This window comes from Paralichthys olivaceus, chromosome 7 (assembly GCF_024713975.1).
Source record: "Paralichthys olivaceus isolate ysfri-2021 chromosome 7, ASM2471397v2, whole genome shotgun sequence".
NCBI lineage: Eukaryota > Metazoa > Chordata > Actinopteri > Pleuronectiformes > Paralichthyidae > Paralichthys > Paralichthys olivaceus.
In genome coordinates, this window is record NC_091099.1 from 13,090,926 (window position 1) to 13,105,352 (window position 14,427).

General features: G+C 40.1%; 1 protein-coding gene across 1 annotated transcript in view; it reads right to left on the reverse strand.

Annotated features, from left to right (window-relative positions):
• Nucleotides 1–14,427, reverse strand: part of LOC109624444 (RNA polymerase II elongation factor ELL) — a 27,774-nt gene continuing 13,347 nt past the window's right edge. The window contains exons 3-12 of the mRNA XM_020079101.2: nt 12,922–13,049; nt 12,241–12,395; nt 9,914–10,155; nt 9,127–9,251; nt 7,276–7,390; nt 6,022–6,475; nt 5,457–5,520; nt 4,813–4,984; nt 4,668–4,712; nt 1–3,478 (exon numbers count right to left, since the gene is read on the reverse strand). Of these exons, the coding sequence (XP_019934660.2) occupies nt 3,368–3,478; nt 4,668–4,712; nt 4,813–4,984; nt 5,457–5,520; nt 6,022–6,475; nt 7,276–7,390; nt 9,127–9,251; nt 9,914–10,155; nt 12,241–12,395; nt 12,922–13,049 (1,611 nt within the window). The 3' untranslated portion in view covers nt 1–3,367. The remainder of the gene's footprint in view (nt 3,479–4,667; nt 4,713–4,812; nt 4,985–5,456; nt 5,521–6,021; nt 6,476–7,275; nt 7,391–9,126; nt 9,252–9,913; nt 10,156–12,240; nt 12,396–12,921; nt 13,050–14,427) is intronic.

A 14,427-nucleotide genomic window follows, 5' to 3' on the forward strand; every position in this document is an offset into this window, starting at 1 on the left:
TCAAATGGAAATAAAGGCTTTAATTTCCAATTTTACTGAGACAATAATACATTTAGTTTTTCTGAAAGCTTTTTTCAAGAGGATGACTTTGTTAAGAGGCATCCACCATCCACAATTGCAAAAATATATCCCATTTCCCTTTCACCTTACTTTTGAGTTTTGCAGTGAAAAGAGTAGACAGACTTTGCAAAGAAAAGGAACAAATGCATACAAAGCAATAAATAAATTTGTTCTTCTATGGGTGGATCAATTGGAGCGATTTATAATTGACAAAACGTTTGATTTCACATTTCCATGGAGGCATTGTTTTTTTCCAGTACCAACAATAAGCACATCTGAATGAAATATGTGGAAACTGTTTCCTGGGCTGAAATCACAAGAAAAGGCCAAATGTACATGTGTGCAAATAACATTCGACATTAGATGCATTTTAATTAGTGTCCTGGAAAACATGTAAAATGTATTGATGCATCATGTCAAAGCTAACATACTTGACACATTTAACAAGGCATTTGATAACAACTTCTAAAAATGATGAAGAAAGCACTTTGAACGGTGGCAACAGTGTGAAGCTACACATGTGTAAATACGCTGGCCCAAGTTTGTTTTTTCCCAGAAAACCAATCATATTTCGAGGCAGAGTGACTCTGCTTTCTGAATAAAAAGGCACCGTCAGTAGTTAGCTCCAGCAACAGTAAAAAACATCACAGTCAGCACTTGAGAAGCCCATTTCATGGAGGCTACATTTTCCCCAAAACACGTCAAGAGGAATGGTTCGATTATCTTCATTCATACTATGATCAGACTGATATGTTGCCCGCAGAGTGTTACCCATGATGCAATTAGTTTGACTGCAATCAATCAATATGATTTTAGTGGTAAACAGGCAGCCCTTAAATTGAGTTGGTTCTGTAAATGATCATGACATTCATGGTCTTAAAGTCTGCATTGTGTTTTCTTGACATTTTTCATTCTGCTGTTAGTTTAAAAGGTTTTAGTACCTTCATAACTCAATGATATCCAGCCTTCGTACCAGAACAAACACACTGGTGTTTTCAGACATACTCTCAAATAGACACAAAAACCAAATAAGTTCAAGCTGTCCTGTCCTGAGAAGATCATCAAACAGGCAGGACAATGAAAATATCTCTATGGATGTGCAGGACTGATAAGAATCCATTATTTACCTTAGCTTTTATATTTAATTCTCTTGTTAAACACTATGTGGGCCTCTTACAGCTAAAATGTTTGCAATAGTCAGTGCTAATAAATATTCTTTATATGTGCCAAGACAGACCAACCGCTGCTTGTCTCAAATCCTTCCCCCATCCCAGAATACAACAAGAAGAAATGCACACTTAGCTGCTAAATATGTGGCAATTAGCGTTTGCATTGAGAAACCAAGAAAAGCAAAGCGTAGTATTGTGTCTTGATTTCTGCATCGGTTCTTTCTGTCCAGAGTGGTTCTTGATGGGATTAGCGAGTGAACTAAATTCCTTTTACAGTTGATGATTCAACAGACGACAAATGAAGCTAAATACAATGAATGATTTAAGACCTACATCAAAAAAACAAATACGACACAGATTGGACAACTGTTGCACAACAACTATCCAGTAACTAAACTTTCCTTCAGAGTAAAACTTTTTTTTTGTTTTTACAGAAATGCTTTGAACTGTGTGGAGAATTTCAGAATAAAGCTGGAAAAATTCTGGAAATGTCTGACATACGTGCTAAGGCAAATATTAGCTCTCATTCTCCCATTTAGCAGCTACATCGACGCAAATGTCCAGAGAACACTGATATCTGATCACTATTCCTTATATCAGGCAACAGCTATTGAAGCTGATAAAAAATGAAAGGTGGTGTTAATTCAAATGTACCTGTGAAAATTAAAAGTCTAAAATAAACCAAGGTGGTTTGAGCTGAGCGACCAACCCGTAAACCACTGTCCATGCACTTCACACAAATGACAGTCCAAATGTTTTTACAGTCATTTCTGTCACATTCGGCAGAACAACATTAACATGTAAACCCTCACTGGAGTCAATCAATGTTATTCAACCAAACATAAATCATAGTAAATTGTAGTAAACATGCAGACTATGTTAATTACCATTAGCCTGTAAGCATTTAAAACTGCATGTGAAGTGAAAACTTAAGTGTCTTAGGGCAACTTGTATTCATTTGTTTGAAGTGCACATACAGCTTCGTTACCTCCACCAAACAGGTTATGTTTTCACCCCCGTCTGTTTGTTTGCAAGAATAAACAAAAAAAGAGTGTGTGAAATTTGGTGCAGTTTGAGTTTAAGAGGACTGTTGGGCCTTGGTGGAGGTTTGTGCTTTACTGAGTCAGTGAACCTGTAACCAGAAGACCTGAGAGATGTGTGGGACGATGACGATGTTTTATCATTGCGTAGTGAAAAGGCAGTTTGTGGTACTTTAGGCTACATGTGGGGGAATCTGACTGTTCTTTGTGGAGTGGTTTTGTGGCATTGCAGTATTTCTCAGAAATCAAGCAGGATGAAGGCAGAAAGCCACAATTAAAACTTCTTATGGCCAAAACCTGGAGAAACTGGTCCTCGCCACGAACTCTGGGGGAAAGTATGAAGTAGCATATCTTGAAACAACAGCATATTAAGCTTTACTCTTCATTTGCTGATAACGTTATTGATAAACTGATATAAATCTTTGTATGTTCTCACTCCTGAAGTCATATTTGTGTGGGTCTTTCCTTCATGAGATAAAATTTGAATAGATTAATTTTGTCCGTTTGGATGTGGTCTGAGATTCTGTTTATAGCATGACCATATTAGTGCCATTACGTAATGTCAGCATTGTAACTAATGAATAATTAACGATGTATCAAATGTGTCAACAATCAGCAAATAAACAGATTCCTCTGTATGTTTAATATACAAAGGCTTTAGGAGCATTTGTTTCCCTCTAAGATTGATTGTACCATCAATTCAATATTTCAGTAAGTCAGCACTTTTGTTTTAGCTCTGACGAGATAAAGGAGAGAATAAAAATGCAATTAGACAGGAAGTAACACATCTGTTTTGCATTTCAGGAAAATGGATTTGGCTTTCACTGTGTCATCTCACCATTCTACAGCAGAACAAGACCCAGCCATGACAGCCATAATCAGGGATGAAAACCGTAATGTTTAAGGGCAACATCTGATCACGAGTTGGTGGTCTAAGCCCACTTTTGAAAAAAGAACCTTGCTCCTCTATTCCATTAGCAGGAAGAGTAAAGTGAAAAGTGTCTCAGTGACTCCAGGACCCAGCTGCACAGTCTTTGAGTCCATTAGGAGTCTTTTGGTCCAGTAATATCACACCCTGCTGAGGGCAGAGGCCAGTTACTAGGAGAGTTCCTGTGCTCGGTCATAATCTGTGATCAGGCCTTTGATATGCGACAATTTCTGATGGAGGTACTCGCATCGCTTCTTCTCTTCCCGATAACCAGGAAACTTCTAAAAAGCAAAAGAAGAAGCAGTGAGTTTTCAGTGACACCCAGTAAAATCCAACACGATGGGCCACAGGCAAGAACAGTTTCATATTCTTATCATAAAACCTCTATTGTTGTTTTAATAAATAGTCAAATTAGATTCAGTAAACTTTCTTAAGCCTCCTTTTCACTGGTAAATCAAACAACACCCACTAACATCTGGCTTTTGTTTGCGATGGGAATGGACTCAATCAGCATTCATTCCCGGGTCGTGTGACTGTGCAGTCGCCGCAGGTTTTTAATCAGCTTTGGCTCCGATCAGCAGTGATGGAAATTTTGACACTCAAGAAAGTGTGCGGAGAAAGCTCCTCAGTTTTTGACGCGTTAATGAACATGACGCACCGGGGGTAAAACCAGAAAGGCAAACTCTTCTACTGGCAATGGGAAAAAAGTTAATCGCCTTTTTAACAGGTTTACCCGCATTTAAAATGTATTTATTTATTTATAAATAGCTGGAGTTAAAGCCTGATTTATGCCTCCATCTCATTTGTGAAATTTGGTTATGAACACATTTTTTTCTGCTAATTTTGGAGGAAGATTTCACTCACAATGATGAGACAAAAAGATGATACATTAACGTGTCTCATTAGACTAGTGATATATGGAATCATATAATGTTATACAGCTGTCAAAGCCATATCAGAAAAAAAGGAGGTATGAATTGACGTGAGGTTAAATGCCAAGTGTTTTGCCAAAGCAAAACAATCCATCACTGACAAGAGGGTGATTCAGGGGACATGACATATTAGATGATCATAGATTTGATTACAGGGGATGTTAGATGATCAGGGGCTTTTAACAGGATGTTTCCCTAAACAGCAAAAATCCTAATCTCACTTCAGTGAACTGACAATCTATGATGCACTGATGATCACACTAAGCTCAACAGAATATTAATACTACATGATATTTTGTATAATTTCACTTTTTCAGTAAAATTTCCAAATTCATTCAGATTTAGTCGTTCTTTTGGGAGAAGGGCAATTGGGCGCAGATTTTTTTAGAACATTGTAATACAAGAAAACTGTTGCATGTGTTCAATTACTTATATGTATGTGCCACTTAATATTTCTTTTATATGAGTGGTTCTTGCATTAGGCCTAGTGCATAGTGCCTGTTAGATGAAATAAGATTTAATTTAAATGTATTCTTACTTTTTTATACTTTCGGTACTTTTGTAGTATTTGGTCCTCCATAAGCTGAAAAGGTAAAAGAAGAGAAGGTGTTAGGTTGCAGTGATTCACGTGTGTGTGGTGTTTTGGTAGAAAGGGAGCAGCAGGTCTGTGGTCCAGAAAGTACCTTGTACTCTTGTGTCCCCGGGGAGAGAGTGTTGATCTTTGAGCCCAACTGAACAAACATCTCTGTGATGGCCCCGATCCGGTCATGAAGAGCTCTGTATTCATCGTACTCCGCACAGAAGTCGTCCTTGTACTGTTGATGCTGATCCAGTGCTTTAATGGTGCTGTATTTTCTGAAAAAGAGAGGAATACACAAGCTGTTTGAAATAGCAGATGCAATCTTCAGAAGCCAACTTGCCTTGCCAAGTCTTTCCAGTAGATGTCAGTGCAGACTGGTGGCATGAGAGGACTGACACGTCACTGGTTTAACAGCGTGATGTGTTGACCAGATGTATAAATGCAAAGCATAAGATCATTTGTTTTCAGAGTCACTCTCGGCTATGCTTTGTGACAGCTCATTTACACGTGTTTTATTTACCTTCTACTTATGTGAATGTTTTGAAGCTGAATCGAACCCTTTAGGGACGGCTCAGTGAGTTGGACACTGAAACCTAAAATCCTGAGCAACAGATGATTTCAACAACGATCATGTGAAGCCTATGACGTTGTTGCACTTTTTCAGATTCCACTCCTGAGGCAGAAATCCCTTTCTAAATCTGTGAATACATTTACACAGTCAGGAACATGATATGCATTTAATCTTACATTAAATAGTCAGGCAGCTCCTCTGCTGAGGTTCGATTGACAGGTGTTTTCTCTCCCTCGTGCTCTGTAGATAGGAAAAACACATGCACACACGTTGAGGGAAAAAAAGGTTAAAGCAATCAGCCAATGCAAATGCGATAATGTGCCCATAATATCAAGGCTGATGGAATCGTTTATCACTGTCTGTGATAAGAAATCTGATCCAAGGCGAGCTGTGACGTCAGCAGGCCAGAGTAGGAGACAATGCTGCCTGCTGACTCGCTCGACCGTAGGTCACCCAGCTGTTCTACAGTCAATCATCAACAGACTGGAGCTGGGAGGGTGGAGGGAGTGTTACAGTCCTAAGAGCACTGACTGCGCTCTCACTCAAAAACATAAATTGCTCTTTCTGAGCTTCCAGCAGCAACTATCACCCAGAGGATTTTTCCTTTTTGCTGAATAAAAGTCGATAATCTTCACGGCCTGAACACATAATATGAAACAGATTCATGAAAGCTCAATGCGATACATGAAATGTGGGAAAGCTTTTAAGGGAGGACAGTTTTATTGTTTTAATACCACTTACCTTTGAGATTTTCTTGTTTCTGCTTCAGGTCTGGACTGGTTTCAATCCACTCTGGTTTAAAGCGCTCTCGTTCCTTGTCTTTGTGCTTTTTAGACCTCTTCTTTTTATGTTGGCCATTAGTGAACTGTTGGTCAGTGCAAATGGAGGTGTCAGTGTGTGGGGGCTTGGGACTGGGAGCAGTAGGCGCTGGCTCAGTCCTCTCCGGTTTGGGAATAACAGACGACCCACTGAGTTTGTGCGGCGAGTACAGACCATTTGGGCTCCCCTGGAGATGATTGTTGGTTTTGTCGAAGTCCATTTTGATCTGTACAGAGTTTCCGTGACTAGAGGCGCTACGAGCCCCGTTGGTGCCGTAGTCTCCATGAGAGGGCGACCGCAGAGGCAAACACTGGTCAAATAGTCTTTGTTTTTTGGGGGTTTGACAGCTGGATGGGTCAGAGGGAAATGGGCGTTTCTAGAAGAAAAAATAAAACATCACACAGTGAGTGACTGGCCTCTATGTTTTATTTGAGTACAAATTACATGAAATATCTTTGTTTTCTTTCTTGCCAGCAGCTGTTAGCTTAGCTTTGCATAACCACTGCAAAATGTGAAACTGTTCAGATGTGACAACCTCCACCTGTAAACCAAATTACATCTTATTTGTTTACTATGTTTTGACAATTCACCACTTTACAAGGGGTCATTATAATTTTTCTGCCAGGGCCAGTAACTGCACAGAGTTTCTATTCGCTGTTGACAAACAGTCCTCGGCGAGAAATAATGTGGCACGTTACGTGAAATTAAGCTATATATAAATGAAAATATAAATTTACATTTATTTACAAGACAGAGTGGCATAAATCTTCCATATTCTATTCATTTCTGCAGAAAACTAAATAAATTATTTTCCCTTAATGTTAAACTATTCCTATTAAATCCGAGCTATGTTTACCTCCACCAAGAAGGTTATGTTTTCATATTATTTAAATGTCCATGTAATTTTGAAGCAGATCTGGATAATGGGCAGATCCGGAATTTTTGTTTATTTCAATTCTTTAACATGTCCAGATAGGCTGTTACCTTGGTGGGGGTAGGGCTCTCTGATTGACCTTGTAGTAAGTCTCAGGCAACTCAATTAATTTACAGAAATATGTTAAAAATAAAAATTCTTGTATTGTCTTTCTTACAAAAAAATGAAATAACTAATTTATTCTAACTTATAAGAAGAAGTGTGCAAAAGTAGGATTCTTTCAATACAAGGTGAATAATTACCACGGAAAGATTCTTGGCAGGACTGAGTTGTGAAGGAGAGTCCCCGAGAGTTTTGTGGAATGAGCTGTTGGACTGGGGGCTCTTCAGCTGGCTACTGTGCAGTGGCTGGAGTTTCCTGAAGAAAGATTAAGAACACAGCACCTTCAGTTAGACATAAATGGCATGTGAAGCTAAAAAGGAAGAGCCAGGTAGGTCATAAAACTCGCTCTGGCAGATTTATGAGCAAGTCGGAGAGAAATTATCTTTCATTATGACACATCTTTCAGAGAGGAGCACAGATAGCAGCTTTTCTGCAGAAGAAATCATCATTGACATCTCAAAACTGTCAATCTTTTGATTTAATCAAAGGTTTTTGCATGTTTCTGTGATGTGTTTTGTTTTGTGGTGATATGATCTACAAGAGGCAGCCACAATGACTGAACACAGTCCAGTGAATATAACAATCGCAACAGATTTAACCTCTGTACGACCAAACCCTCTCTGTTAATCTGCTTCCTACAGCTCCTTCCTCAAGCAGACGCCACCACAAAAAACCACTCCCCTCACTGGATCCATGCAACCCTCTTAATCATTCAGTTAGGGTGAGTGGGGTTAGGGACCATTAAACATTGACATCAGACAGTAAATGACAGTAGCAAGAAAGTGTAGGAAGATCCTCCTCCAACATACACAATAAAATTCAGGAAAGATATATATATAATTTATAGTACTTACAAGCTATCACTGTTTTTATCACTTGGCAAACAATTTAATGACTACAAGTTTAAGTATTTCACACTTAGCAGAGTGGTGAACAGACAGGGGTTGTGTAATCAGACCAAAACACTCATGAAGCACATGGCCTCCATGTTTACTGGCGGGCAAAGGAAACACATGAGTGGAAGACGCTTTGCTACTCTGAACACTTCCATGCTAATGCCATTTGGCACACACTGTGAAAGGAATATTTTTCCTCTGCTTTGATGTGTCCATTAGGAGATTTATCAGTGCAGAGACGGAGTCTTTTGGTAGCTCCTCTTTCAGCATGATCACGGAAGACGTCTACTTTAATTCACACATCTTTCTGTAGTAATGCCAGCACTGTCACAAAGCATCTGCCTGGGACTCCAAAAGACATTTAAAGCAATGTTTGACAATTTGGGGAATACAAATTCTTGCCAATAGATGAACTTATTTTTGAACTATAAATACAGTTAGCTTAGCTTAGAACAAAGACTGAAAACATAGAGAGGCAGCTAGCCTGATTCTGTCCAAAGGACAAAAAATATCCCAAAGAACACCCCCGAAGCTCACATATTAACTTCCTTATAGCTGCTTCAGGCAGGCATTGAACCCCAGAGATTTTTCTGAAATGTTCAAGTCAGTTGCTAAGGACATTTTCAAGAACTTTTCTGCCAGCTCTTAAAATTTCTGAATAAGGTCTGAGTGAGCCCATGGGACAATACAGCAGGAAAATATCCAGAAAATTGACAGTGAGCAAGTGGGCTAATGGAAAGAACAAAGAGAGTACAAAAATCTCCTGCCAATAAAAGAAAAATAGGTGTCTTACACATAGACAACGCTGAGGAAGATGGACAGACAACGACATTTGAGAGCTTTTGAAGATAAGGGCCAACGGTGGTGTTGGTGTGCTCAAACAAAGAAACACCTGTGATTTAATGTCCAGCCTCCTGAGAGTCAAATTTTCCTCATTTTTACAGTCTTTATGATTATATATGTATATGCATATTTCCCAAATAGTGAACTATAACTTAGTAATTTAAACATACCATTTTATTATACATCTCCATGTGTATCAATGGAACAACACAGAAATGATTATTTTGATATTGTGGTAAACTTAATACCAACCTGATCAGGAGCCTATGGATGAGTTGCTTCTCTTCTTCGAGATATCCAGGCCAGTCTCTCTGAATGTGTTTGTAGAGCTCATCCTTCAGAGAGTAACTGTGGTCTTTAGGGTTTTGTTTACCAACCTGAAAATGTCAACAGCTCACAATGTTAATATATCAACAGAAAGAGGACACAATACAACAGGAAAATAGGCCAGCTGAGGTTGTAAAAGCACCAAACCATGGTAACCTGCCATGCCGTAATGCCACTTTATATCTGAATAAAACAGGACCTGTTCGCCAATCAGTGGGTGTATATTGTCTCCTTGGTACACAGTTTAACCCCTGCCTTTATGCAACTTAATCCTGCTGATACAAATCTCGCCAAATCAACCACTTTCAATTCTGAAAGAAGGTAGGTCCCAGCTGGAGACACCCCACCCCTCTGCTGTCAAAACACAATCTTCTCCTCCAAAGATAACTAAAGCACAGCCCTAATTACAGCTACCAGCGGCGGCACAGTCTCCACTCGATGATTGCACAGACACACACACACTGTGAATACAGGAAAACTGCCTGAAATAACCTTACTAACCTGAGCTGTGCAGCTGTATTCTGTATATTAATCTTTAACAAATAAGCTAGTTAGGAACAAATTCATGTTCATAGTTTAAATCCTGATGCTAAAATCATCAAAATTTGCATTTCACACTTCCATTCTGGTATTTTCTTGTATTTGCTGTATCTGAGGCTATTTAATCATTAGTTAACAATGTGTTTACATAGCAATGTGCCAGATGTCTCACCTCATCCAGCACTGAGGTCAGGTCACTTTTGTCCTTTGGACTGGCCCGCTCCCTCTCCAACCACAGTAGCAGCTCAGGTTTCCTGTAGGGTTTTAAGGCCAGGAGGTGAATGATGCGATCCCTCAAGGGCCGGTGTGCGACGGCGCTGGGAACCAAGCTCCTCTTGTTGCTGGGGGAGTGCTTGTTGCTGCTGTCTAAGCCTGATACCAGACCCTGCTTCCTCTGGACCTTCACATACTTACCTGAGATCGAAACAAGGGAAAAATGTCACATGAGTTTGGTAAATTTTAAGGTTACCACAGCAATAAATAAAGATGATTTATATGGGAAATGAATCTGATAACAGGTTTCATTGTGTCCTGTAAAAGCACCAATAATTTATCATTGCTAATCCAGTCCTCAGGCCATTTATACAAATCACACTCGTATTTAAAAGACAAGCCTACACACGAAAGACAACCGATTAAATTTGATATCTCTCTATTGTCATGCAATCTGCTTTATGCAAACAAAACCGATGCAGCGGGTGTAGCACATTCAGATATATCTGGAGAAACAGTTTACACACCTACAGTAAATACCTTGAACATGGTATTGCTTGTGCACAGAGGCAGTGGTTCTGCAAGTGGAAAACAGTGAAAGGGGTTGACAGTGGGGTTAGCCGACTGCTGAGTAAACAGAGGAGAATGGAAACTAAAGCAAGTAAAACAGAGAGGCCCTTTCTCTCTGTTGCAGCACTACTTCAGGTCAGGCTATACCGTAGATATCTGCAGACTATAAACTCATTATAACTTTAAGCCACGCTTTGGAGGTTGCGATGGGTCAAATACCTTCAGCATTTTCACAAGGATAACATGTTGGACTTATCATATGTATCCAGAACATTTTGCAGTACAATAATAATGTTAAAACTATATTTACACTTACTGGAAGTACACTGTTTTAGTTTTAGCAATGTTCAATGTTCCTTGTGAGACTCATTTTGAATCTTAAAACCTTCAGAATGTTGCAGGCTTGCATGAGCTTGTTTCAACATTGGCTTTGAAGCAGGTCATGAAGATTTTGAGCAAATATCCTTCCTGCACTGAAACAACCTGCACTGCCACATTTCAAACATGCAGCAACTAGAGCCATTGTTTGCTGGTAATAAATAAGAGCAGCTTCAGGGAAGTGTAAGACTCAAGGAAGCCTGTGCGGAATGATACTTCCCATAATGACTGTGATGCCTCACTTCGGATAAATGGCATGGTTTTCAGTAATGTGGGCATGTTTATGAGCAATGAAATTCTATTAAAAATAGAAACCATTTGCAGAAATGAACAGGTATTTTACAGAGAAATAATTATATGACACAGATAAATGTATTCTTAAAGCAGCTGGTGAGATCAAAATACCATGGCCTTCTTTCCATCTGCTTGTTTTGTGACTGAAAAGTAAATCATACATTTTTATCTAAATTATGGACTTTTTGCTACTCTGAAACCTGTAATTGTGACTTGATATATGGAGATTTCTTCTTTGATGAGTAGAATATTTCTGTACAATAATAGTCAGTCCCCACAAAACAACTGTCGGCACATGCATGGTCCATAGACCATTCATTTCCGTCTCTGGTGTCCAGGAGAAGAGGCAGACAGTTTGATGGCTTGAAATCATTGTTCAAGTACAACAGGATATCTATCAACCCTGTTTAGTGCCCTAAATATAATGATGTGGATTGGTCCACACAGCCATTCTTAAATTAATCCACAAGTATTTTAAGGTGGGAACTCTAAATATCATGAAGCCCCATGGAAAGAAGAAGGGGGGCGAATAAAAAAAAAAATGAATCGCAAGAGTGAGATCCACATTACTCCAGGTTAGGTGTGGAATTTCCCTTCTTTTAGATGTTATTTAGAAATATTTTCTCAGATGATAAAGAATCTAATTTCTGTCAGTGTAATTACATTTTAGGCAAAACTTCATCTGTGTAAGATTTGTTGGGGCATATACAAAACTCAATCACATTAATAGTGCTGGCAGGCAAGCTGGCACAGTGCCTGAGCAATCTGGTCAGAATGAAAGGGAAATTACAAGAAAGAGAGGCATCCCTCGCACATAAATAATTGGTATGCAGCACTTTGATCAATTACGTGATAACTTCCAGACCATATGGCAATTATCAGCAGGATGACTCGGTGAGAGGCAATGGTTTAGAAGCTTTCTGGGTATGTACAAACTCTCTGTTTATCTGTCCTTGATCCCCACGTGTTCGAAGGCTGTCACGTAAGACTCGGGCTTGAAAATAAAACAACATGTAGTTACAGCCATTAAGCAAAAAGGCTTACTTGGCCCAGGCTTGATCTCAATTGCTGAGCGGCTCCAGATGTCCTTCTCCACCTGAGACATGCGCTCCCTGGTCGTCTGGTAGGAGTCGTCCGTGGCACAAACTGTGATCTTGTCCTGAATGCTGCCCTGGCCCTCCAGGTGATCCCTGCCCTCCCTGTGTGGAGGACGGAGGAGAAGGAGAGAAGACTTAAGAGTTTAATCTTTCAGATTGTCTGGCTTGGCTCAATTAACTGTCCTTTTGTCAAAATCCAAGCATTAGGGATTATTGCTGTCGTATGATGATATGTGGTGTTGTCTGACGCACATCGAAGTGGCTCTGTGACTCGGTTCTGCATGCACATTCTATTTCTGTTTCACACAGCTTCATTCTTAACAACAAGTGTGCTGTTATAAAGGCCAAGACTCCACCAGAAATAAAGCAGATCTAATGTTACTGTCTGAAACTACAAACACTACCTCTCTGTTCTCAATTATTACAGGTCACACCTCAGTGGTCAGTCATAACATTACAGCATTCAGGTGTTATTGTAGTCTTGTTTAACTTTGCCTGACAGTGGTGCAGTCTGTTGTTGTATTGAAGAGAGGCCATTGTTTGGTAAGGCCTTGTGGTCTGAGTCTCACACCAAATTTACTAAACATTCCATCTGTGGTCAGCTGTGGAAAGGCGTATGGATGCTTACCCTGAGACATACTGGTGAATGCAGTCGAAGCTGGACTGGGGCTTGTCCTTGCTGTCGCTGGATAGGTAGAAGGAGAAGACCCGGAATCCTTCTGGAGATTCAGGAGTCGGTGCCGGGATCTTTATGTACTATTAAAGACAAATCAAACAGGAAGTGTGAAGTTATAAGAAAGATTAGAAATATGAGAGAACTAAAAACTAACAGCCAGTCGGTTCTCCATTTGTGTTTACAAAACCCAAGTGATGCTAATTTTTAACTTTTGACAGTGTTGTGACATGCTTGAGTGTGTCTGCTAGCATTGTTAATTTTAGTGGTTTATTATGTAACAAGCAGGTTTGCCCTCTCCCACTTGTAGCCTGATCTGAATTTTACGTCACCTCAAAGTAGAAAAACACTTCTTCAAAATGAACAACCTTTATTGAAACTGAGAGGAGCGTTCTTGACATGCTGTTTTTGTTATCACGCCATAAATGTGACCTAAATACTCCACCGCTTGGGCCAATCACTGGAATTACAGGGGCGACATGGGACAACCCCATCCCCCACCCCCTCCCCAGGTCAGGAATGATGACCTGTAGCCAGTCACGAGAGGAGCCTGTCTGAACGGCAAAACATAACAATAGTATTAGCACTCAGCTTTTTCACTTGAGTGATAACCTCTCCTGTCACAGACCGTGTCTCCCAAGCAACAAACAGGTTGACAGGGTGAAGTCTCTCTCTCTCTCTCGTCAGAAACCGTTACATAAAATGACCCAAAAACCTACTTCCAATTAAAAAGGACAGATCAACATAGAAAGGCATTATCAGGTAATGTGTCCTTTAAAACACATTGGGTAGCTGCTCTTTTCTCCGCTGCCTGCAGCTGTGTTTCACCCTGAAAATGGACAGTTAACTTTTGTTGATAGAACGTCCTAGATTCGGAACACCAGATTCGGAACACCAAAGATTAGCCCTCGTCCTTTACAAGCATAACTACGTGCTCACTGATGAGTAACACTTGATTCGAGATTTCTGCAACAGCTCAAATCGTAACAACTTTTTGTCTATGTAGGAGATGTGTTACCACCTCAGGCCTCGAAGCATACTGGCGATTTTAACTGCGGGTCTGGAGAAAACCAATAGTCAGTCCAATGGACTTGACTCTTTAGTTATCGTTAGTGATTGATTATAAGCTGCTGGGCTGAGAGCGCATTGCCCCTGGCAGATATGGCACGCAGGACTATAGCTGTCACAAATGCCCAGTCATGCAGCAAAGCCATAAGCAGTTTTTTTTCAGCACAGAGCCAATGAACAATTCCTTTTTTCTCCAAAACCCCTCCTCCTCTTCGAAAACTCAACGCCTGCCGTCCACCCTGCCCCCATCAGCCTCCAGCTTTTCCTTCATGTGCACAAGCCCACCCATGTCAGCATAAAACACAAAGCAGCCCACAAGGCCATGGACACTTGAGGAACACAGCTGACCATTAATTCTGCCCTATTTATGTCTGACCGTTCACATGAAGTGGT